The 26,109-nt window shown below is 38.7% G+C and overlaps 1 protein-coding gene across 1 annotated transcript in view; it reads right to left on the bottom strand.

Moving 5' to 3' along the window:
- The window catches only part of cers2a (ceramide synthase 2a), a 33,690-nt gene extending 8,615 nt beyond the window's left edge, over positions 1-25,075 (bottom strand). The window contains exons 1-6 of the mRNA XM_053490033.1: positions 24,605-25,075; positions 3,392-3,564; positions 2,589-2,706; positions 1,929-2,047; positions 506-563; positions 359-409 (exon numbers count right to left, since the gene is read on the bottom strand). Of these exons, the coding sequence (XP_053346008.1) occupies positions 359-409; positions 506-563; positions 1,929-2,047; positions 2,589-2,706; positions 3,392-3,564 (519 nt within the window). The 5' untranslated portion in view covers positions 24,605-25,075. The remainder of the gene's footprint in view (positions 1-358; positions 410-505; positions 564-1,928; positions 2,048-2,588; positions 2,707-3,391; positions 3,565-24,604) is intronic.
- Between the last annotated feature and the right edge of the window lie 1,034 nt (positions 25,076-26,109).

Here is a 26,109-nt window from a genome sequence, read left to right as displayed (position 1 = left end):
TGCCTCACAATCACAATAAATAAATAATTTTAAATCATCTCAATTTTGCAGGCTTAAAAATGTGTCACCACAAAAGTTCTCAAGAACAACGACTAGACTTCTCTAAATCCGTGTTGTTTAGTTGCTGGAGTAATTGATTTCTCCTGGAGACAAGGGTCGTTTCCCTGCTCTGCCAGACCGCCTCGGCCTCTGTGATGTAATCATCACACTGCGCTGGACTTCGGCCCTCCACGACTGCTACTTACGACGCGTAGCTTAAGAGCTTTACCCCAGAATGTTTTGAGTGTGTGCTGTGTGTCCAAGTGTGAAGATCAATATGAAGAAACAATTGATTGTCAGTCGCCTTAGAGGACATTACCATTGTTGGGAAGCCCCTCCACATCTCTTCCATTTCGTACAGCCAGGGTTTCTGCGCGCACACACACACAAACACATACATCGTTTTATATATTTAAACAAGACATAATGGTGATGATTCTTTCGAGCCAAATTCAGATGTACTCACATCAATGAGAGCACCCAGGCCAGCAAAAAACGCAAGAAGGTAAAAGGTAAATCTCCAACTGCAAGCACACACACACACACATTGAAGAGAAAAAACATGTATACAATGTAATAATATCTAATATAATATTTATAAATGTTGTATTTTAACACTAATTATAGCCCTGCAATATTAAATAGTGGATATGTCTATCAACATATATAAATATTATTTATATTATATACATATACACACAACATTTAACATTTATACATTAATCAAGGAATAAAAACAGCTAAGGATGTCTGACATGACTGGAACTGGGTTCAGAACTGTCCTAAACATTATTAAAACCTGGAAAGATAGTGCTGAAGCTTAAAAACAAACAAAAAAACAAGAATTTCGATCATTTAAACACTTTTGGGTAAAAACTGACAGCAGAAATCTGAGCAATGTTTAATAATAAAAGTAAGAGCATTTCCACATGTAGTGCGAGTTAAACTTGTAGGTTTGGGACTAAACAGCTGTGTTTGTCCAGAAGAAAATAAAACGGCATAAAGATCGGACTTTGCAGCGATCGAAAAGGATCATATGGTCTGATAAATTCAGATTGACCCCATTCCTTAAGTAAAGAAGAGCATAAAGCGATGGACCCATCATGAATAGTGTCCACTGTACCTCTGGAGACAGTATTATGATCTGGGGTTGCTTCAGTTGTTCAAGTCTAGACTCAGCAACGATATTTGGCAATAAAGTCAAGTCAGCTGACGAAATGAATGTATTAAATGACAAGAAAAACCCCATCTATGGATTTTTTTCTTCCAGGATGACATGGCCATATTCCAGGACTCAGATTGTGAAAGAGTGTTTCTGGGCTCATGAGGAATCCTTTTCACACATGACCTGGAGACCATATTTAGGCCAGCGTAAAATAGCTGTAAATTCCACTGCATATGCTACCTTATTTTATATACAAACATAGTATAGTTTTATATAGTTAAGCATTGAAAGGGAACTGTTCTTGCTGTTCCAATCTTCTTAGTTAAAAAAATAAATTAATTAAAAAAAGGTTTTATTTGTAAATGGTGGTTGAGTCAAATACCTGAATATATTTTTCATTAATTTGCTTGTTTTTTTACTAAACTGTGCACATGATTTACCAAAAACTAGTCAACGAATCCATTCCAGGCCTAAATCTTCAGCCCAAAAAAATTACTAACCAAACCCCAACACCTGTAAGCAAACTCACATTCCCTGCACGACTAAATGTTCTTTCTTTTTAATTATATATTTTTTTCCTGTCCTTTATGTCAAAGGTTAAAGACCTAACATTCTGGTAGTCACAAAGTTCTTTAAGGGTTTAATGGCCTACTATTATCACCTGTATGTAAATCCTGTGTTCATTTGTGTGAGCCTGTCCTGCGTGAGCATGTTTTGCATGTACCTCGCTTCCCTGAACTTCTTCAGCTGGTTGGGTCGCTCCTGGTTGCGCCGTCGCCTGAACCACCTCTGCACCTGTTGCTGGGAATAGCCTGTCTGTTTACTTAAACTCTCCACCACACTCTGGACAGAGTAAAAAAAAAAAAAGGAAAGAGGAAAAAGTTAAAAAAATTAAAAAAAACAACCATCTTAGCAATTATCAACTCAATTATCAAATATAAACCGAAAATAAGATTCACAGGCATGTTTACTAATTTCACAATATAAATGTTCTTATTGCTTCTTTATGAAATAAGTGAAAACATTTAAGAAATTATCATCTGAAAAGAGAGAAAGGTAACGTCAAGCTCGTCTTAGGTTGGGCTTTTTTGCTATATGAGCAATAAAACATGACGAAGATGACATGATGATACAGGAAACTAATCAACGGTGTTAATGTTGTGCGACGCATCATGACATGTTTGATCTCATGTTAGGAAAAATGCAGCTTGTCAAGGTGAACAAAAAGTAGTTTTTCTGCTGTAATGGAAAACTTAAAAGAACCGGTTTAAGAGTTTTTGTCTGAACAAAGCCATGATGCTGGATGGAGACTCCTTCCATAAATAAGAAAGCAACAGCAGAAAGTTTCCTTATTAGCAATTATGCAGAATGATGTATGAAATACCTGTTCTGGATGTTTACTTGTGGTGCAGAAGTACGACTCCAGTGTTGGATTGGGCGCTGCCCGGACTCTCACCTTCTCCTTCACGCCCATCATTGAGGCGAGACGAACTGCCACTGTCCTACAAGTTCACAATGATTACTAACACTTGTATAGTTTTTCCAAATTATACAGTATATTCGTGGTGTAAAAATAATAATAATTTTAAAAAGTTTTAAAAAAACGATACCTTGGCGTACAAATTTAATCAGCTCAGAAGGGGCGAGTTTTTTATATTGCAAAATGCCGAAAAATATTACCAATTTCCAAAAAAAAAAAAAAAAAAAAAAAAGATATTTCCGCATATAAAAACAATCAAAACATTTAATTAAAAAAGGAACATGAAGTAAAATATGAAATAAATAGACATTAAACATCACTTAACCTTAACTTATGATTCCTTTTGGCAACGGCTCCTTTAAAAACGAAACTAAAAGGGGGTCCGTTTTCTTCTTGCTAACATTCCTAAAACCCATGGTGCTAATTCACTAAATCCTGCATAAAATGCTAACACAAAGGTTAGCAACCTGCGAACATATATACATTTAGTCAATGCAATGCTACATGATTTGCCTCACAAAAGAATTCCACGCGTCACGGAATTGATTTTTTTTCCCGCTTAGTTTCAAATTTAGTGTGAATTAGAAGCCTAGCGTGCGTGTATGAGTACGCGTGAAGCAAGGGTTGCTTCATCATGGGTTTAATCATTAATTAAACTCATGAGACAACGATGCGGATTTGGGCTGAAGATGTTGGTCTGGACAAACCTCTCGAATATCTGGCGTATGATGAGGAAGACAACGGCTATGGGAAACGTAACCCAGAGGTCAGAACCTTTGGGATAGACGAGACCATTGCGATCCCGCAGGTCAGCCCATCCCAAACCGGCTGGAAACCACAGGCGCTCGTTCCAGAACCACTCGCTCAGCCTGAACAACATCTGGAAAGAGACAAGAGAGACAGACAGACATCGGATTAACACAAGAGTGCGCTTCCTAGCTCTTCGGAGCTAGCGGCTAGGTTCAGTAGTAGCAAAGCTTTAAGAAAGGCCTCTAACAAAGGGATTGTGAAAGAACCTGAACGTGATACTCCTGACATTAAAAGGTTATGAGTTCCTTATAATACAATATCTTTCTGTTCCTCGTAGGGATGGAAGTGTGCTGTAAATCCAGCTTTGCAGAACGCTCATTGCTCAATCGCTGCGATTGCTTTACGAACACTGAGCCATTTTTTTTTTATTATTATTATTATTTCACATTTTGAGTGAGGATGTGTTCGTGTTCACATCCTCCACGCATTCGAAAATCTTTTTTTTAATAAGACAACGAGCAGAAAATGACAGGGATGCCTCCTCCTCCCTCTTCCCCTTCCTCCCCCTCCTGAAACAGGAAGGAAGCTACTAAAAAAAAAAAAAAAAAACTTGCAGTGAATTTTGGCCTATCTGGAGCAACTCCAAAATCTAAATCGACTCTTCTGAGAGGTCTGGTGATAATTCTGTATAAATCATTGCTAAGGTATCATACTCGTGACGGACAAATGGCTCTATACATGGACATGTTGAGCTTTTGAGAATGAGAATGATATAGACAGATCTCGAAGGAAATACATTACATTATTAGTTGATTATGATTATAATTCCTCACATATCCTACGAACTCTAAAAACGCACGTTTTTAAGATATTGCAATGACGAGAATCCCAGGTGGATGCATGTTCTGATAGACAGACGACTTGAAACCCATAATGCTTCCAAAAAAAAAAAAAAGGTATCAGCTATCCAAATAAACACGATATCGCTGTAGAAGCTCTGTAATAATTTATCAGTACAGAAATATAATCGTGTCATATCGCCAGTGTGGAGTAACGTACGTAAAATTTCCGAACAAGACACGAGTGAAACCTTGCATTCCAGGATTCTTCTTCATTGGTGTTCATGATATTTTCAAGTCCTAGCACACACTAACAGACTATTGAACTAATGATGAGGAGTAAAGGAGTTTAAATAAAAATAAAAAATAGACATATTTTCACTCCCTCGAATTGTCTCTTGAAGACTTTCCTTTGCTTACCACGGTTGCCAGATCAGACTGACAAATCCCCCTCTGGCAGTGCTGATACCTTCTGACTCTAATTCAAGAAATGGGTGAAAAAAGTGCAAGGATTTTATTTCCACTAAAATGTAAGCAATTATTTATGACCGCACACATTTTAGGCTGTGTTCACATCATAGGCCACATTGTTAATTTTTTTTTTTATCAAATCAGAAGTCATGACAGTTTACACTCATAATTATAAATTACTTTAATCTGACTCGAAAGTGGATGCATCCAACTTCTTAAACGTTCACATTTATGGCCTCCGAGTGGCGCATTGGTAAAGTGCTTGTCCGGTCATGCGGAGATCGCGAGTTCGATTCCCAGGTGATGCTCTCTTCTTCTAGAGAGAGCTGATTGGTTGAGCTCTCCCAGAGGGGAGGGATGAGAGGTACTTAGTCCCACATTAATCACGGCTCTACAGCCAAACCAGGGGCGTCTGTGAGCTCGTTTACTTTTATGGCCTCGGTAACTTACATTTTAATCTCGCAGCTTGGTGGTGCTGGGGTTTGAACCTGGGACCTTTCGGATTAATAGCTAAACACCGTAACCACTGATCTACCCCTGCCTTGGCACGAATACGCACATCTGGATTAAAACGCGTACGCACACGAATACGCACATCTGGATTAAAACTAACCCTGTGATCGCTGATTCATTTTAAACAACGCATGCGATTTTAGCTAAAACATGCTTGGGAGTGGACGACAGCAAGCCGTTATGGGGTTTTGTTTGTTTAAGGTCCAGAGGAAGAAAGAAAGTCAGGCGCCGCTCGCTTCAGCTGATAAAATCCCTCTGCTGCCGGTTGCTGACTGATGACGTCATCGTACCCAATGCATGCGCAGAGACAAAATGTCACATGAATTCTGATCACGACATCTAGAATCACATACGAAAGTGCCTCAGATTCGGATAGTCCTTTCCCAGGGTGCTAGTTCACATCTGGTACGGTACCAGAGCCGGTTCAATAGGTTCAACCTCTTAAAAAGTAGTTGTTGTTTTTTTTTCCATGGGTTAGAGAGTCACATCATCACGTCACTGGATTGTACATCTCGACTTTAACGGCAATGCCCAGAGCAATGCTAGCGGCAAAACAAAACAAAAAAATGCTAGCGGCAATAAAATACTAGTGATGAATTTCAACATGGCTTTGTGAGCAGTTCTCCTGGCTTTATCGTTATTAGAAAAAGTTTGAGATGCCCAGTGTATATCGAGTTAATTTTTTCTTTTCTAAAAAACTTTTAGTTGGTCGTGATAATCCTGGTTCATAATTGGGCTCCGAACTATCCCCGGAACCACCTTGGAGGAAGATTTGTATGTTCACACAGCCCTAAAAAAAAAAATCTGTTCCGTCTTACAATAGGGTGAAAAAAAATTATAATTGTTTTTTTTAATCAGATCCGAGTTTCTTCAGACTGGTTAAGTGAATGTACCCTTTTGTTAGCTCCATACGATGAAAAGTACCCAACCTGGCAACAAGCCTGAAACAGGGTCATCTCTCATAGGCTGCTTCAGATAGAAAAAGAAACACAACACCTCCAGTTTGTGACTGATGACTCGTGATTTTCTCGCTAGTCACAGAGCCAATTCCCACCTCCTCTAATAAGCGCCTCCTTAAATAAGGTCAAATAACTTTTTTTGGTACTGAAGAGATACTGCTTTAATAATCACTGTTGCTATAATTAAACTCATTACACTGATGTCTGCATGACGCATCATAATGAGCATGATGTTTTAACAAATACACCCATATAAACATGAGCAACACAGGTGCTGAAAACCACACACACACCCACACACTGCAGAGCTATAATTATGTTTACAGAACTGGGAATTACTTACACAACACAATAAAATACTCGACAAAAGTCTCATACACGTGCAACATAAAAAAAACTAAACAGCAAACGTCTACATGACTCGATTGACTTTTTATATATACAAAGAAAATGAAAGAAATTTGATAGACGTGACAAATCACTGAAAACTTCAGTTCGTGGAGAGTCTGTGATCTGGAGTGAAACGAGAACAGCGCCGCCCTCAGCGCTACAGCGGAGTGTCTAAGTGTCGTTCGGTGCTCCACAGGAAACACGTGGGAGTTGATTACTGGGAAGAGGGACTTTATTTATTTTTTTAAGGATGGCTAGGATGTTAGGTTTGGTCCCTTCCCTCATTATGAGGCGTGCCAGATGATCACCTGAGCTCCTGTTGTCCTGGCACAGACTGAGCCGACAGGACGCCGGCGCTGTTACACACCTCAACTCTCAATGCGATCTGCGAGTCGCCATGACAGCGTGGACACTGTCACTGAAAACTGCTGCACAATAGACCCAGTGTTACCTGCTACCAGGGGGAGGTGGGAGAGAGGGGGTGGGGAGAAAAAGAGAGAAAGAAGCAGGGAGAGACAAAGACAGGCTGAGTGAAAGAGAGAAAGACAGAGGCAGAGATAGGGATAGAGGCAGAAAGTGACAGACAGCTTGAATGAAAGAGAGACGGAGAGAGGGACAGACAGGCAGAATGAATGGGAGACAGAGACAGGCTGAGTGAAAGAGAGAGACACAGAGAGAGAGGGTGCAGAGAAGCGGAGAGAGAGAGACCGAGGTATAAGAGAGACAGATAGAGATATTGAGAGAAGGCGAGACACACAGAGAAACATGACGTAAGAAAGAGAGAGAAATGGAGGAAGACAGAGACAAGGAAACTGAGAACGAGGGAGACAAAAAGGGCCAGAAACGTACTCTGTCAGAATGAGAGACGGAGCATGAGAGAAAGTAGGAGAAAGACAGGGAAGAGACATAAATGGCCAAAGAGGGATTGGCAGAAACACAGACAAACAGAGAAACAGAGAAACCGAGGTGGAGGTAGAGACTCAGAGAGGGACAAAAACAGACAGACAGACAGACAGCGGCTGGAGACAAAGAGAGAGACGAAAGAGCAAGACAGTGAGGGAGAGAGGACGAGTGGCAGAAAGAAAGACAGAGCCAGAAAAGAGCCAGAATGAAGGAGACAGAGAGACAGACAAAAATGAGAAGGAGAAAGCCATGTGGACGGCGAGTGTAGATGTGAGCAGCGTGTGATGAACACAGACGGAGATGAAGGGGGCAGGAGTGCGCCGAGGACACACTGTCCCGTCAGGTGCAGAACACGCCGTAAACCAAACACACGTGAAAATACTGGGTTCCTCCTCAGAGACACCTCAGGGTTCAGCTGAAAGAGCGACGGATTCTCATCCCGTTCACGCCCGGGACACACTAACTCACGTTGTTCAGGGTTATTGGTTAAATAAACGGTCACTAGCGCAAAAAAGACACGTGGCGAGTATCCTCAGTGTGCTGAAGCGCTCGGACAGACTGGTTGAAATGTGTGTTTAGCGTTCGCTCATTTCTTTTACAGGAAGGTGAAACGCCACATACCGCACTCGCCCTTACGAAGCTGTTTCTTTTTTTTTTTCTTCTTCTTCTTCTGTTAATCTCTAAAGATAAGCGAGCTACGACTCTTTTACGGTCTGGCAAAGTGGACTTTGATCGGTGGAACAGATGTTTTTGCTTGTGCAAACTAGCTCACTAGAGTTCAGGTTACAGATAACACACCGGCTGGGTCTCAGTGTTTCACGGGCGAAATCCGGCGCACGCTTTCACGTGGACGGATCATGAGGCGCGATGCACCATGCTCAGGCGATAAGGACAATCAGAACAAACTGATTAACACAGATCAGCTGGACATCGTTTCTGCCGGGTTGTTTGTTTAGAAATCATTCCTTCACTGGTGTGTTTACCCAGGAAATTGAACATTCATAAAAACCCACTTCGTATTGTAGATAAGTCCTGGCTTTGTGTAAATTTACACATAATGCGCTCATTAATGTCCGTCGTGATGGATCGGTTTCAAATAGGGAAGTAGGTATAAAGTTTACACACCCCTGTAGAGAATGAAAGGGTTGTGTAACATAAAAATAATATTAATACAAGATAAGATCACATTACAGAGTAATTACAATACCGCTGGCATTAATATGATAAATTCTCATTACCTGCTTGTGTAGGATTTATTCATTAAAGTGGATCACTCAGGAGATGTAAACAGATCAGGGCCTGTATACACAAAGCTTTTTAGAATTCTTTCAGAGAGCTCCTATCTTAGCTTAAAAAGTCCTAGCTGGGAGTCCTAGACTAAAAGTGATTTAGGAAACATCTTAGAGCAACTCTGAGTAAGGAAAGTACAAAAACTTTTATCTTAGTTAGGAGGTGTGGTCGATCCCGTTGCATCAATTCAAGGATGAAAATAACCTCTGACCTCTGTAAAGGCCTTGAAACGCACTTTTTGTGAAAATAGATTATATGATAATATTATAGACAATGAGATCATAATGCTTGTATATAAAAAAAATATTGTATATCTTAATATAAATTTCTGAAAGTTAATTAAAACACTCAAATGTTGAAAATGTTTGTACTTTTAAAACAACCAATTTCCACACAGTAGTTACTATATTTAAGTTTACCATACTGATTTTATTACTTCTAATTCATTTTAGATTGATGGGAGCAAAATAGCTTGGCTTTTTACCAGTTTACATGATTGCAGGACTCGATTTAGCATTTATGGAGGGTATGTAGCCAATAATCCTATACAGACAATACAGATGAAAGGACAAAAGAGCAGTGTTTACTTTCATGTTTAGTGTTTGGAGAATATTTCTTCTTTCAGCCATTTTGTCCTCTGCTACAGAAAACTCTTAAAAGTCCTTCTCTCTACTCCTAATTTTGATTTTAAGGGCTGTTTTTAGGGCTAAGATGTTTCACGAATCATTTTTATCGTTACTAAGATTTAGTCCTAAATTTAAGGGGAAATTCTAAGAAAACGTCATAATTCTAGGAATTTTGTCACTAGGAGCAACTTTTAAGCTAAAGAAGGTTTGTGAATACGGGCTCAGATTATTAAGCCCTCCCTTATTTCCTCATAATAAATTAAACTAATTGATATTGGATAAAATTAAAGAAATGAGAACACATGTTTTACTGTGACAGGCTGCAAAGTGCCAAAATATACCATTTAAAAAACTGTAACAACCTCAGCAGCATTTCCCGTTTCGTCTGTTCCAACCACTCAGCATTATTCAGCATCAACAGCGTACTAATCACCGGTTAGTATGGGTTTTTTATGCTTAAATGATTCATAGGATAATAAAACATTCCTCTAAGGCTGTTTAGGTACAGGGACTGGACCGAAAATGAAAGGCAAAGAAGTTGCTTCAGGAAGCCTGGAGAACTGTTTCTCATGCCTACATTAGTCATACAAGTAGGAATGCTTGTTTTTTTGGAAGCAAAATATGAGGAAACGACTAAGACTTTTCTACAGAACTGTTCCTTGGAAAGGTCATCATCATCATTATCATCACCCTGTGGACATGAAGAACTGGAAATCCCTCCAGAAATTATAAAAGTCAGGAAACCTACAGCAACTTTAAAAGAGCTGCAGCAATATCTGGGGAGTGCTGATCACTTCCTGTATGTCTCATTTGTTTCGGGATATAAGATAGAGTTGGCAAGGTGGAAGCCCTTTGTCATGGTGAACAAAAAAAACAAGATCATCCAAGTACACTCCAAACTGTGACGCAAAACTTTTTGAACATAATTATTAAATATGCCGCTTTTCATGCATCAAGAATGCAATGAACATTCCCAAACTTTCCACCCAAACCTAAACTAAAGCTGAAGCAGCTTATGTCCCAAAGAACAGCACATCCATGGTGAAGCATGGTGGTGGGAGCATCATGCCATGTAGCTAAATAGTCTTGATTATTTTGATTTATACATACAGTATTTTCTCACACATTTCATACTCATTTCTTAAAAGCACTATACAAATAAAATAGGTTGAATTGATTAATCAAGATAAAAGGAATCATGGATAGCTCCAAATCCCCAACTATTCTGACGCAAATCAAGCAGGCCTCTGTTGGACAGATAAAGATCACAATAACAATAATAACAAGAGGAATAGGATGATGGCAAAAGATTAAAGAATGGCGCCGTTAGAGCCCGAATCGAACTCAAATCAACTCCCTGTGGAACAACCTGAAGAGATGGGAGTGTGTGCAGAAGATCAGCTCACTAATGATTTAGCAAAACAGTGGAATCAAACTGCCAGATAAAGACATGCTATGCTGGTAGACTCTTATCCAGAAAGTCCTGAGGGCTTTATTATGGTGGTATTTAAGGGGGGTGCAAACTTTGTTTCAAGTAGGTCTGATTCATTTGTTCGCCTTCATCTCTCATTTCCTCAGGACATTCTTTTGTCGAGTTCGCAGCTTTCGTTCAGTCTGACTGATGGTATATGGATGAAGGAATCGTTTACAACGAGACAACCAGGTCTTTGTTAAGGCAAAATGTTTCATCTTCCACAATGTAGACTTTTTGGAAGTAAAATTGCAAGGCTTGGAGTTTGGCGATGTCGCCTCATAACTCCAAGGTTAAGAGTTGGAATTGAATCTCGCCCTCCGCTCTGTGTGAGTAGATGTTTCCATGTTCCCATGTTCTCCCCGTGCTTAGTGGGTTTCCTGAGGGTACACTGGTTTCTTTAAGCAAAAACATGCTTCATAGCCTGATTGATGTTTCCTAATTGCCTACAGTCAATGATGGAGGTATGCTAGCCTGTACAGTGTATTTGGTCGACACCCCGTTGGTATCCCATGCCCTTTGCCCCGAGCTGTCTGATCCGTCAGGTCTTTGCCTTCTCCATACAGCCTTTCTACATCATCAATCATTAAGAGAGTAACTAGAAGCCTGCTGTTAGTAATAAAATGTAGAAGATTAGTTAATCATCAACTATTGAGACTAGCTCTGGAGCGGACGGCACATATGAGGTCAGTGATTCCAAAGACCATCATTTAAAGTCCTAAGCCTAGTAGCTTAGTATATTTTTACTGAGAAGCACTTAGTCATGGAAATAATTATTATTTCTATTAAAATAAATAGTGTGAATAGTTCAAAAAGTACCACTTGTAAGTTTATAAAGAAACAGTGTAATTTGTATGTTAATTTTAATTCAAATGCCTCCAAAAGTCTTGAGCGGGTGTTAAACAAGTGTGTGCACGTGGCCCGAGCAGCTTCTAACCCGGGCACATGCAGGTTCTGAAGCAAGTGTTTTGAGACCGTGTTAGCGTTTGTAATGAGTAGGTTTCAAAACTAATTGATTCGCAGAGAAAATGGCCGATCGGAGGCTTTGAAAAATGTTTTTGTATTTTTCGAAGAAATATCGTAAGGCCATAAAAAGGTGTTTCTTTTGCAGCCCTCATAAACTCGTGGACGCAGCACAGAATCGGTTATGTCCACTTTCTGACTGTCTGGTGCATCTCTATTATAAATGTATTAAATTATTTTAAAATTTTATTTTGCGATGCATGAATCGACATACAAGGCCAGGAATCGTGATCCATCTATTTTTTCCCCCACATCCTTAATATCCGTTTTTAATTTTGAACCCTATAAAGACATGACCTAGACCCGAACGCAATGTTAATTTTGTCAGCTATTTTAAATTTTGGTCTTAGTCTCAGTCCTGGAATAAATGTTCTTGTTAGTTTTTATCCTATTTAGTCAATCTTATCCTATTTTTGTTTTAGTCGACTAAAAGTCTGGACATTTTAGTCCAGTTTTAGTCAGAGGAACCTAAATCTATATATATATTTTTTTTTTATAATTATTATTTTATTAATAAATATATTATTGAAATTTTTTATATATGGACAATAAAACTGAAACACTGGCCAATTTAGTTTTAGAGGTTTCATGGCTGAATTCGACCAGCCTGGTGGCCAATCTTAATTGATTGCTCTTACTGGTGGAATGTGCAGAGTGTGAAAATTTAATTAGCAGAGTTAATAGCAGAGTTTTGCTTAAAATATTGCAATGCACACAACATTATGGGTGACATATCAGAGTCCAAAAGAGGACAAATTGTTGGTGCGCGTCTTGCTGGCGCATCTGTGACCAAGACAGCAAGTCTTTGTGATGCATCAAGAGCCACGGTATCCAGGGTAATGTCAGCATACCACCAAAAAAGACAAACCACATCCAACAGGAGTAACTGTGGACGCAAGAGGAAGCTGTCTGAAAGGGACTTCCGGGTGCTAACCCGGATGGATCCAAAAAACATAAAACCACAGCTGCCCAACTCACTACAGAATTAATGTGCACCTCAACTCCCCTGTTTCCACCAAAACTGTTTGCCGGGAGCTTTACAGGTTCAATGCACATGGCGGGGCTGCTAGAGCCAAACTCGTGCCAATGCCAAACGTCGGGTTCAATGGTGAGTGAAAATCTTGGGCTGTGGACGATGTAAAACATGTATTGTTCTCTGACGAGTCCACCTTCACTGTCTTTTCCACATTCGAGGAAATTATGGTGTGGAGAAGCCCAAAGAAGCGTACCACCCAGACTGTTGCATGCCCAGAGTGAGGCATGGGGGTGGATCAGTGAAGGCCCAATACTTGTGCTAGATGGGCGCGTCACTGCCAAGGACTCCCGAACCATTCTGGAGGACCATGTGCACCCAATGTTTCAAACATTGTATCCTGAAGGCGGTGCCGTGTATCAGGGTGATATAACACAGCAAGACTGGTGACAGAGTAGTTTGATGAACATGAAAGTGAAGTTGAACATCTCCGATGGCCTGAACAGTTTCCAGATCTAAATATTACTGAGCCACTTTGCGGTGTTTTGGGGGAGCGAGTTAGGGAACGTATTCTTCCACCAGCATCATGTAGTGACCCCACTATTCTGCAAGAAGCATGGCTCAAAACCCCTTTGGACATGGTGCAGGACTTGTATCTGTCATTCCCAAGATGAAATGATGCTGTATTGGCTGCAAACAGAGGCCCTACACCATACTAATGAATTATTGTCGTCTAAAACCAGGCGTCTCAGTTTCATTGTCTAACCCCTATATATATATATGAATTTACACTATAACATCAATATACACAATCATCTGCTAACCTATTAGCTTATTGTGTTTGGCAATAGTTTTACTATAAATTAAATCACGTGGTAACAATTACCACTAAGAGGCTGTAAAACTGGGTGATTATTATGGTATGCCCTGATGCGTCTCTTCAGGTTTGTGGTATTTTTCCCAGCGATTGTGTGCCCCCAGTGTTTCCCCTCCAATATTACTACAATCAAGTAGGGAAAAATAAAGCTTTTTTATAAATATCATCTTTACTTTCATACTTTTGCCAGAGTAATACTGCTGTGATGACGAAGAGGTAAAGATGACCGAGTTTGTAACATCCTGTCAACACGTACACAAACTACTCCTGATTTATTTTATTTTATTTTACTTTGTACTGTATATTTTACTAGTTAATTTCATTTTCTACCATATTTCTTGTATTACAGTATATTTTACTTTTACAGTATATTTTATTAGTTAATTTTATCTTCTAACGTATTTCTTTTATTCATATTTATCGCTTATGTTTAAGCTTTTATTTTTAAGGTCACTGGCAGTCGTGTAAGCATTTCACTACATATCGTACTGTGTATGACTGTGTACGTGACAAATAAAATTTGAATTTGATTTTGATTTGAATTTGATATGCCGTGACCCGTGTTATAAAGTCTTTACAGAGCAGAAGTAGCAGATACATCTTACCATTAACTGTTCAAAGGAGATTAATGCATTTTTTTGGACGCCTTCCGCATTCCTTTACAATGTAGAAAGAAATAAAAATCAGAAACCATCATGGAGTTAGAAAGTGACCCCAAACTTTTAAACGGGAGTGTATATAACTGGTATGTACCGGACCGAAACAGAACACAAATTTTGGTGCCTCATTTCGATGCCCCCTTAAATGCCTGAACTGTCGATTGAATGACGCAGTTGTAATAAGCATCAGATTCATCAACACACATGATCGCTAGTAAAATTTTAATACTATATTCATAGGGGGTCAGAAATAATCGAAAAAATTTATTATTTCCTTAATTAGAAAAATCTTGAGAACTTCGGGAAGCTTTAATAATACAAATACAAAACATTGTTGCCGTATGTTACTGTCGATTTTATTTTTGTAGATTAAAAGTTTATTAGATTAGATTAAAAAATTTAAAGCACAAATCATCAGACAATGAGACCATCCGAGATGCGCGTAAATGCAGCAACTAACGTTACACTTGCTCTAACGGCAGCAGGGGGTCTACTGCTATCTTAGCTTGCTAAATTAAACAACTTTCGTTAAAATGCCTAAAACTAAACGGTTGAACGTATGGCTATATTTCACAAGAAAGGATTCCGACACCGCGACGTGCAGCAAATGTTTTACAGCAGTAAAGGGGGAAACACGTAAAATCTAATGAAACATTTGAGCGCGCACACAGTTAAACTTAAAAGCAGAGGAATGCACCGTGATTGACAGCTTGAAGACAACAGCTGGCACTATCGGTGTGGATGAGCCCAGCCCCAGTCGTACCAACCGTAGCAAAAAGGGGTCCATAGATTATAATGACGACAGCAGCCTTTCCGCAGGTTAGTCATAGGCTAAAGTAATGTTAATTGCAAAATGTAAATCTTGCATTCATGCTAACAAATGGTCAAATGATTTGTAAAATACTAATGTAACAGGGATTCTGTTGATAATTATGGCTTTCCAGCTAATAATAGTAGCTGGAAAGCCATAGTTACCCCAGTGACCCCATTTACCATTGCAAAGAAGGCTAATTTGACTAAGGAGAATTTTTTTTTACATTTTTTGTTCAATAAAAATGTATTCTTGAGTCATCCACCATCATTTTGTGGCTTTTGTAAAGTATCGGTTTAGGCACCGGTATTGTTTTAAAAGTATCGATTTGGCACTGGTATCGAAAAAAAAAGCGATACCCAATCTTATCCGTAACGTCTCGTCTTAGTCACAGGAAAAACTTTACTCGTCATTGTTTTCGGTGACCAAATTAACACTACCTGAAGACACCACTACAAAAAAAAACACATAAAAAGAAGAAGAGACGAGTCCTGTCTCTGACTCTCCACAAGTTCATCTAATCTAATAGAACTAGAAGTTTCCGTATCAAGCATTTGTAGCAGTCACGAAAAAAGATGAACGAGTCGATCTAATATTCAAAGCGCGCTTACCCAGTTTATTTATTTATTTATTTGGTTCATGATGTTAGACACCTTCCCAATCAGATAATTACGCAAACAGGATGTGCATGCTCAGCATGTGAGATTCTGGTAGGAGTGAGGGTGAGGGAAAGCCATGCTTGATTGTGTACAAGTGTGTGTCGCAACTTGGCACTACATCCACCATTTCCTATAAGAGAGCTCTTATTTTGTTAACTTGGGCAGGCAAAAAAAAAAAAAAAAAAACTTCTGCTTTAGGGAAAGAGAGATAGAGATTTAGCAATGATGACGCAACAGCCTCGATGAGGTCCAGGTGTGAAACAAGGAAGCAAATGTTCCAGTGGTCACAGTGGCACAGCTAAATTTAGCATGGATAGTTTTTCTAATTCTTTCTCATTTTTATGGATAATTACTGTGTATTTATTCAAAAGAATATACATGTGGATCTCCAAGCCGGCAACCAATCTGTAAAAAAAAAAAAAAAAAAAAAAAGTCAGACTGATCTTTACCAGAGATGTCAAATCCTCTCGAAAAAGGGCCGGTGTGTGTGTGCGTGTGTGTGCAGGTTTTCATTCCAACCAGGCACAAGCCGCACCTAGTCAAAGCCAAGAACAACTATTAAACAGGTTTGGCTCCTGTTTGGCTCGAATAAAAGCCTGCACCCACATGACACCTTTGATCTCGTCAATTGAAACGTGCAGGAGGTCATTTTGTTTGTTTCTTTTTAAGGATTTGAACTCTTATGATGAAGTTGGCTCCAACATTTGAATGATTCCTGCACATGTCCATGAAGCTCCACCTACTAGCCATCTTGGCCAACCGCGTGTCTCGACAGGAATCACATCCAAATGGAAATAAAAGTTAATCAACTGTTTTTTATTCATGTTCTATATATCATTCAGATTCTTCAAATAAAAAAAAATCAACTATATCTTACTTCCTGGTTCAACTCTCAGTCATACAGTACTGTGCAAACCTATTGAGCCGCCCTCATTTCATCACAACTTACTTCCAAATATCCAGACTTTTTTGTATTTTTAATGTAGTCTTAAGGAAGTTCTCCTAGCTTCCTGAAAGACTTTTGTTGGCTTTCAGTTTCAGTCCAGTCCCTGTACCTGAGCAGTTACAGAGGAATGTTTTTGTCTGTTACGCCACATAATGACCTATGAATCATTCAAGCATAAAAAAAAAAATCTAACCTAAGGCATGACCCAGTGAGAAACAGGTGCAGATGATGACAGATGATCAGGAACAGCTGAATAACGCTGAGTGCTTGGAACAGACGAGAGGGAAAATGAGGTTGCTGCCGAGGTTTTTACATAAACAACCAATTATTTTTAAATTGTATCTATGCAGCCGGTCACTTTGTAATTTAATTTACACCATTTAATTTAATATATGAGAAAAGAGAAAAGACTTTTGCACAGTACTTTGCATAGTGTAGATGTGCATGCATATTAGCATTAGTCACTTCCATGGTAATGTAGCTATGCAAAGTAAAAAAAAATAAAAAATTAATCATATTGCCGTATCTGCTTTTGTACATCTATATAATTAAACAAATATCGTTGGATTATCTTCATTAGCCGTCTGACTATGATGTAACAACTCACGTTATTGTATTTCAGGAAATCTTCGATATGGAATGATAGGTTCAGGAAACTGTTCGGTTTTCTAGCAGGTTTAATTATCTGTGATGAATCGTACAGAGCCTGATTTAATCCGATGTCAACAGTAATTAAAAATAATATCAGATGAGAATTTAACTGATTAATTATTATTAACTGATAATGTTGTGTAATGTTGTGACAAAAACACGGGTGCCAACACTGAATACTCCTTTAATATATGTTGTCTTGACATGTTATTTAAATCTATCTATTAATAGTGTTGGAGTTTCACTAGTGCTTGTATACCATCATGGTAGAAAGTTCTCTCAGTACACCAGAGCCATGCCTTTTTTCACAAGAAGTTTCCTCGCAAGCCCCGCTTCGACTCAAACACCGCTTGTAATTTCTGAGCCGTACTGTTAGAAGAACGCACACCATCATTCTGACCAATCAGATTTGAGCATCAAACCGCATTGTGGTTCATTACAGGCTTTCACACCAGCGTGCAGGTTTTCAGAGAGAAGGAAGCAAAACCAACGACCACATTTTGCAAAGACGGCGTAATCATCACTCGCTGTAAACCAGCAGGAAACCGCCCCCATCACTCGGACACAGATACAGAGTCCAATGGAGAAGTCAGTCAGGGTGATGAAATAATCTAGAATTGTGTAAACAGTTACTAAGAGATTAGGACGAGAAGATCAGTCAAACAAGATAGGCTTTTTGTACGTACCAACATTATATAAATCAGGATTTTTTTTATTGGGGGTCCAAACATTGTTTAACTTGCATGCAGAAAAAAACAGCATGATTTTTGATTGCACTTTCACACTTTAACAGCAACGTTTCTTGTAGTCATTTATGAGCTTCTTGCATTTCTTTGCTGGTATTTTCTCCTACTCTTACTTTGCAATTTGTTCAAGCTCTTGATCGTTTGCAGGCTTCTTTTTCCCCCCAATGGCAGATTTTAGCTCACCCCAAAGGTTTTCAATGGAATCAAGATCAAGACTCCTGATCTTAAAACAGCCCCTTTTTTTTCCCCTTTTTAACCATTCCTGCGTGCTTTTTGATGTGTCCTTTGGGACCCATGATTTTCGACTCAAACCGACTCTAGTTTTCTTACACTAGGTAGGACATTTCACTACAAAGCCTCTTGGTAATTCTCTGATTTCATGATTTGTGGTACGTTTAAGGCCTCCAGTACCAGACACAGCAGCGAAGCAGCCTCACGGCATTACAGATCCTCCACCATGCTTCGCTGTTGGTATGGCGTTCTTTTCCTTATAAGCTTCAATGCGCCGCCTGTAAACAAACTTTTGGTGTTCGTTGCCAAAAGAAGCTTTATGTTTCATCTGTCCACAAAACATTTTCTCAGAAAGATTGTGGTTTGTCCAGATACTCTTTGGCAAAGATCTTGGCCTTCGTCCATGAAGCCTTGCTTGGTTTCGTGTGCGGCTTTTGAAACCTTCACCCCAGACTCTTCCAGGTTGGACTTTATATCTTTGGATGTTAGACGAGGTGTTTTTTTGTTTTTGTTTTTTTTCCAACCACAATTCGCACCAACCTTCGGAGAGTTCTCTCGTCAATTTTCCCCCAAGTCCTGGAAGGCTCTTGACAGTCCCATGCTTGGCAAAAACCTCTTAATTACATTGTGCACTGTTGAAACAGAGATACCAATATCTTGGAAGATGGCCTTATACCCTTTGAAGGTCTTGTGTTTGCTAATGATAATAGCAATATCATAGCATACTGATGTACTCAGGCTGCTCCTGGTGTCTTCACCATTATGATAAAGGAACAGGGCAGCAGGACTGCAAGTAGCAATAAACAACAAATCAGGACGACAGAACGTCAGATCTTTAAACAATCAAGCTGCTCCTTTAAGATTCCTAATCATTAGCCGAGCAGACTTTACACTTCAAGGTTCATCAGAAAGCTGTGTGTGACGCCGCATCACGGGGTTTCTGCCTCACTGTGATCTCTTTTCTATCTCTGCTGCTAGGTTGTACGAAGTCCAGCTGAACGAGTCTCTGAGGTGATCACTCACACTATATATAACTGTATAGATTTTATTGAAGGAATGGACAGACACGCACACAAGGGCTTCACTTGTAGCAAAGTTTCTTTCTCCAGACTGTGACCATGCCATAAGAAACACTTCATTTTCACTTTGTTAACTCTGCACAAGGCCATATAAATTATATATAAAGTAGTTTGCAGCAACTCCATGTGTACACTATAAACATTATCAATTAGGTTATAATTCGCTCAATCTTTGTCTCTTGCTCATATCGCTCTGTTGTTCACTGACCTTTCTCTGTGAATGTTTGTAAGAACTTTCAATATGGACTTAGCGAACGTGCACAAAGATCACGTTTTGTCATTTGTTTGGCATACATTTGGCCCTCCAGTCTGATTTTTCATTTTAGCATTAGCCATTTAGATTTTTTTCCCCTTTCTGATGTGACCTTATGTAAAAAATTCCCATTCCCGGCTTGTTGCTTGGCCCTGCAGTTCTCCGAAGGGGGCGTGGTTTCGGCAGCAGCTCATTTACATAAACACTGAAACGTCACGTTTGAAGGAGAAGTGAAACCGAGGGATTGAAAAACGCATTCTAATATTTAGTGTCTAATTTTAACTTTCAATAGTTTAAGCTGTCTGGGTTTGCAAAAAAAGATATGCATGAGAGTGAGTCAAGTGGAAACCCTGGACTTGTTAAGAATGACAGAGACGCTATGATGATATTATTTTTCCTTATCCTCTACCGAAATACTGAGCATGAACCGATTCCAATGAACGCATTCTTTAACAACTACTAAATGTAAAACTGTATTTTTTTCCTTACTGAAATACTTTGCCGTTAAACCCGTCGACACCAAATTCTTTTGCCTTACTGGTACGTTCCAGAAAAAAAAAAGTCAGTTTATTTATATGAAAAAATTTCAAGTTTCAAAACACTCCAGCTCTAATCTTTGCCGTTGGTTACAGTACTGTATATACGATAAAGCAAAAAAATAAATGTTTTAATATTTCTTTGCGTGAAATCTAATTTGATCCTTTTGTGGAATTTTAAAACTAGGCTTAATTTATATTCACTCTGTAGTCAACAGCAATAGAGTTAAGTATTAATGATGAGGGGAAAAAATAGATTTAGTTATGAATCACGATTCTTTTGTGTGATGATTCGTGTATCCTGATTACAAAATGATTGTTTTTTATGATTTATTACATTTATAATAAAGATGCACCAGTGACTGATCAGTCTTAACTACAACAATGTACAAGTTTTCGAGGTGTCCAACAGAAATGCATTTTTATCGCATTAGCAAAAGTCACGTGCGTTCGAAAGCCTCTGATCTGCCATTTTCACCACAAATTAGCCTTAAAATCCTCTTACGCCAGACAAACACCATGAGCGTGGATTAGTCTCCAAAGTCGCGAGTGTCAGATGTGTAGAATGTATAAAAAATAAAAAAAGAGAAACCATGGTACAGTGTCACCGTTTTTTAAAACTCATACAGGTGTATGCTCAAAACTATTCACACCCTGGCCTCCCATGTGGTAGGAGTGAATGATTTGCCAAGTTTGTTTAGAAATGATAAAACTCTTGTAATTAAAGTTATTGTTACTTTCTTTCTTTTTTAGTTTTAGTTATTCGATATTAAAACTAGATAAGTAATTTTAGGATTTCATTTTTTCAAGAACTTTAAAAGTACATTTGGCTTTACTTGTTTAATAAGTGTCAAAAGAATAAAATAAGTTCCTAAAAAGAATACTTCTGATGGACAGAAGGGTTTTACGTGATGAACTCTGTGGTGAATTTTCTCCTGTTTCAGTCCTATTCTGCATCTTGTATAAATGACCTGAAGTAAATTTTTATATCAGTAACACAGCCTAGATGATATTCTACAGTTTAAATGCTATGCTTGGTTTTTAAGTGAGCAAAACTACTACACTTTATTACCTGTGTTCAATTCAGTTATAAAGCCGGTTTATAAAGCCAAATTATAAAACTTTCAAGGTATGACTTTTTTTTTTTCCTTTCCTTTTTTTATCAAGGTCATGAAACTGTATTTATATTGTGTATGGAATCACACATCATCTATTATCTACAAATCATGACACATTATTACAGTTACGTCGACAGTTATGAGTTTTTATGGGAAGATCTGAAAATATAATTTGTTTTCTAGAAACCTGCTTGTAATCCAAAGCATTTGTATATCTAAGCGAATTTCCCAGTAAGAAATATTTGAAACGCTAATAATTTGTTCCACGGCCCAAAAATATTTATATTAAAATAATTAATAATGGAGATCAAAATATAAATTAAAAATAAAACAAATTAACCTGCACTTGAACCATGACTGGTGTGAGACGAAAAAGAGGAAGAGGCATTGCATTGTCAAACAGATTCATCTCCTGCACTGCTACAGCCTTTTAAATCTTTTTCTTCACACAGGCCATTGTTGCAGTACAGTTACTAGAAAAACATTCATTACACTTGGACACAAAATAAATAAAAAAAATGCTTTATGCTCGCACAAACATGCACGTGGTCACAATATTATAGTAAACAGTGTGCACACACATGCTCACAATGTTATGGTAAAAACAGTACACACACGCACGTGCATGGATGTAGACTATATGAGAGACGCATCTGACTGTGAATGGGAGATGATTACCCACAATCCTGTAGCACGAGAGAGAGAGAGAGAGAAGAACCATTGGCTCGGTTGTGATCACGTGACACTCGGCAGACAAAGCATATACGTTTTACAGAGTCAAGACCTCGCTTGTTTAACAAGTTAAAATGTATTTTTAAAAACGTTGCTCGTCTTGCAAAAAACCCTTGTAGACCAAGTTACTCGCAATCCAAGGTTTCACTGAATTATATTAGATTAAATATATATTTAAATATCTATAGACAGTTCAATTTAACCTACAAATGAGGAGAATGAGATCAGGATTGTGTGGCTGTTCCTAATGGTGAATAACGAACAAGCAAATATTTGCTATTTGAATAAAAATCTTATTATAAAATTAAGGGGATTTTTAGTCCTTACAGGTTTTTCCGGACTGGGCGCTCTTTTTCCGAATAATTTACTGATGTCTCGCTCATTTGCTGCGCGTCTCTAAGACATTGCACTATCATGTGCTCTTTCTCAGATGAACCAGGACCCATGCTGGTGTCTGTATGCAGGTTCGCGCTCCAGGGAAGGTGGGAAAGCACAAAGAGCTCTGTCTCAGAGAACAAGCCCCTTTATGTACACTTTACTCTACAGACATACAAAACCAGATGTTTGTTTAGTCGATTCAACAGTTCAAAAAGCGATGTCAGAGGGACATGGACATTTTTTTATCGTTTTAATGAAACCACTCATGCTTTTTTTATGGCCTTAAAGTTGAAAAAGGTTCAGAACCCATGCGTTCGATAATTTAATATACAGACATACTGTATCCCGCTGAAGTCTGTATACACTAGAGACGGGGGAAAAAAAGATACAGTTAAGAATCACGAATCTCCCCAAGTAGGTTTGCTCCATGTTTTTGGCGTCCTTCTTTCTAATACGACAAATATGACCAGCTAAAGTACTTCGTCGTTGATGGTTAAAGAGTTTGTAGAAATGCTTTAAAAAGTTCAAGCTAAAAATTTAATCAGCTTTAATGTAATCAGTAATATTATTATTATTATTTCAGGTTGAAGCCCACATACATGTCTGTCTGTCTTTCTGTACGGAAGAACTCATTAACTTATTAATACAAAGAAATAATATCTTGTAAGGTTGAGTATCTTACACCGAGTTGTTATTCTTTTGTTGTCACCCAAATACACTCTCTGTTCAGTATTCGGAGAGTGAATCCCAGATGAAAAATCGAAAAATGTAGATCGAATAAAGATAAAGTTTTGTCTTAAAACGACTCCAGCGCATTAAAATTCACTTATACCACTTCGGTGCTGTTATTTCAGCAAAACTGAAACTATGAATTAAACCCAGTAAAAATATCCAGCTTATCTAAGTAAGATATGTAAGGTTTCATTAAAAAAATTCTGTCCGGCCAGTTTTGCGTGATGCTGTGACGTAATCTGGCACGTACGTACCTGCTCATAACTTGACATTGTGATTTCAATCATGGCGCAGATTTAACTTAAAGTAAATACCCACCAAGTACAGCGAGTCCCCTACATACAAACATTCGAGTTACGAACTTTCGAGGACAAAAACAAGCGTTTGCAAACGTCCAATCACGAAAGTTAGATCGGGTGTCTGGTGTACCACACATCACGTGCATCCCAGGACGTCTGGAAGCAGCCGGGAAAGCAGCGGCGATGAAGCTGGTACTGCTAAGCAAAGCTAAGCCAAGCAATAACGATGGAGGCAAAAGTGAAAATAATTGAGAGAATGGAGTGAGGTGAAACGATGGCATTGATTCTAAAGAACAAGGACAAGATTATGTAACATGCAAGTTTTACACTGTATACTTTTATACTAGACGAATAAAAGCCGAAAGTTTTATTCAATTTTGAGTAAAATTAAAATTTTTATCTAAGATTTAATTAAAATCTAAATGAACAGAGACAGAAAACGTGACTGGTTTCGGGTCCTCTGATGTATGAAAGGTAAAGATATCATCAAGACTTGTACAGACAAAACCTCTCTTTCATTTACACAATGTGTGTGTGTGTGTGTGTGTGTGTGTGTGTGTGTGTATACACACACCTTAATGTTTCTCCAGATTGACCACACGTGCAGGATGAAGCACTTAGACAACTCAGAGCTCTTATTAAGTGACACACCCTTACTGACAACATGATGCTCCAGGCAAGCTAACCTCAAGTTGTTGCACGTTGCCATGGTAACGGACCTAGCGGTTAGTTTTAGTTTTTTTCTCTATGAACCCTAACCCTTAACCCCTCTAACCCGGAAGTAGAGGAAACAGATCATAAAAACTGAACTCTGTCCCTTTAAACAGGCCCTGTGTGTGTGTGTGTGAGGGAGAGAGAGAGACATTATAACACAACACACACCTTTCTCTAGCTACAAAGTTTCTTAGAGAGTGAGACAGCTGCGTGTGTGTGAGAGAGAGAGAGAGACTGAAAGTGTGTGTGTGTGTGTGTGTGTGTGTGTGTGTTGCGTATAACGGTACTCACTTCCGCCAAACGCAGGTACGAGGCGCAAAAACAGGGTGTGAACTCGAGAGCAAAGTACTGTTCTCCCCAAAACAGGCACAAAAACACACTTGTTTTTCTTGTTTTGTTTGTTTGTTTGTAAACACCAAACTCTGGAGGTGTTCAGGGCCAGACGAGTGTGAAACGCCGCGCTCCGGAATCCTGAGCCATTTTCTCTGAAAGTTTCTAAAGAAAAACTTTAAAAGCAGCAGCAGTGTTTACGTCTCCTCCTCCACGTCGGCTTCATTCGGCGGCGTTACTACGCGACAGTATTTCTTTAAAAAAAAAAAGAATGAAAAACACTTCCGGGTGTTAATATATGATGCGGGGTTTTAGCCGTTTCCGGGGTTTACGCGTTGATTAATCTGAGGTTCAGATCCAGAAGTCCGCCAGCTCTCTCTTTCTATCTCTCTTACACTCATACACACACACTCGCTCAACCCGGACTGAACAGAAACACAATAGGAGGGTTAAACAAGAAGTGGGCGGAGCCAATGGAAGCACATGACGTTTTCTTAAACAGCCGCCATTTTTTGTAATTTCCGATTAGCGCGTTCGGGCTACAAAGTGGGAAATCCCGAACCTTGGTTTATTTTTACCTGAACACCAACTATACAGTCAGTTATTTATAGTTATAGATATCATTCATTTATTTTACACCCGAACATGGATGTATGTTGATTAATCAGGCAAATACCAGCATAATTGTGTTTAATCTTTTTTTTTTTGGGCCCATGCACTGACATCAGCACTATGACGTCACAGCTATGCTCGAGCTGATGCCCTGATTGTACTGATGTCATGTAAAGGGCTCTATTGTTCTTCTAAGGATTTTTTTTTTCTTCTTTCAGCATTTAGGGTCTTTTGCTTTAGATTAATCGACATACATCCATGTTTGGGTGTTAAATCTATAAAACTGACTATATATTTAGCTATTAGCTATGTTCCTATTTGGGTAAATAAACCATGTGTTTGTTTAGTTTTTTTTTTTTTCAAATTTGTTGCTCGAATGTGCTAATTAGAAATGTAAAAAAAAAGGCGACTGTTTAAGAAAATGCTATGAAGAAGTGCGCGGAGCTAACAGCACATGACGTTTTCTTTAACAGACACTATTTTTGTAATTTTCAAGCTACAGCTATGTTCATTAATCTGAATCAATTACCCCCCTCCCTCCCCCCCCCCATGGGAACATTATAGCTAATTGTTATTATTATTAAAGCATATCACCAGATACAGTTACCAGTATAACTGTGTTTACTCTTTTTAGAGCCCAGGCACTATGACATCATAGCTACAGTACAATAGTGCTGATGTCATGTGAAGCGCCCTATTGTTCTTCAAGGGATTATAGGTCCTTCTAAAAAAATTAGCATATTGTGATAAAGTTCATTATTTTCTGTAATGTACTGATAAACATTAGACTTTCATATATTTTAGATTCATTACACACAACTGAAGTAGTTCAAGCCTTTTATTGTTTTAATATT

This window comes from Clarias gariepinus, chromosome 28 (genome assembly GCF_024256425.1).
Source record: "Clarias gariepinus isolate MV-2021 ecotype Netherlands chromosome 28, CGAR_prim_01v2, whole genome shotgun sequence".
Classification (NCBI taxonomy): Eukaryota; Metazoa; Chordata; class Actinopteri; order Siluriformes; family Clariidae; genus Clarias; species Clarias gariepinus.
Note: the sequence above shows the minus strand (reverse complement) of the source record. Positions and strands in the feature narration are given on the sequence as shown.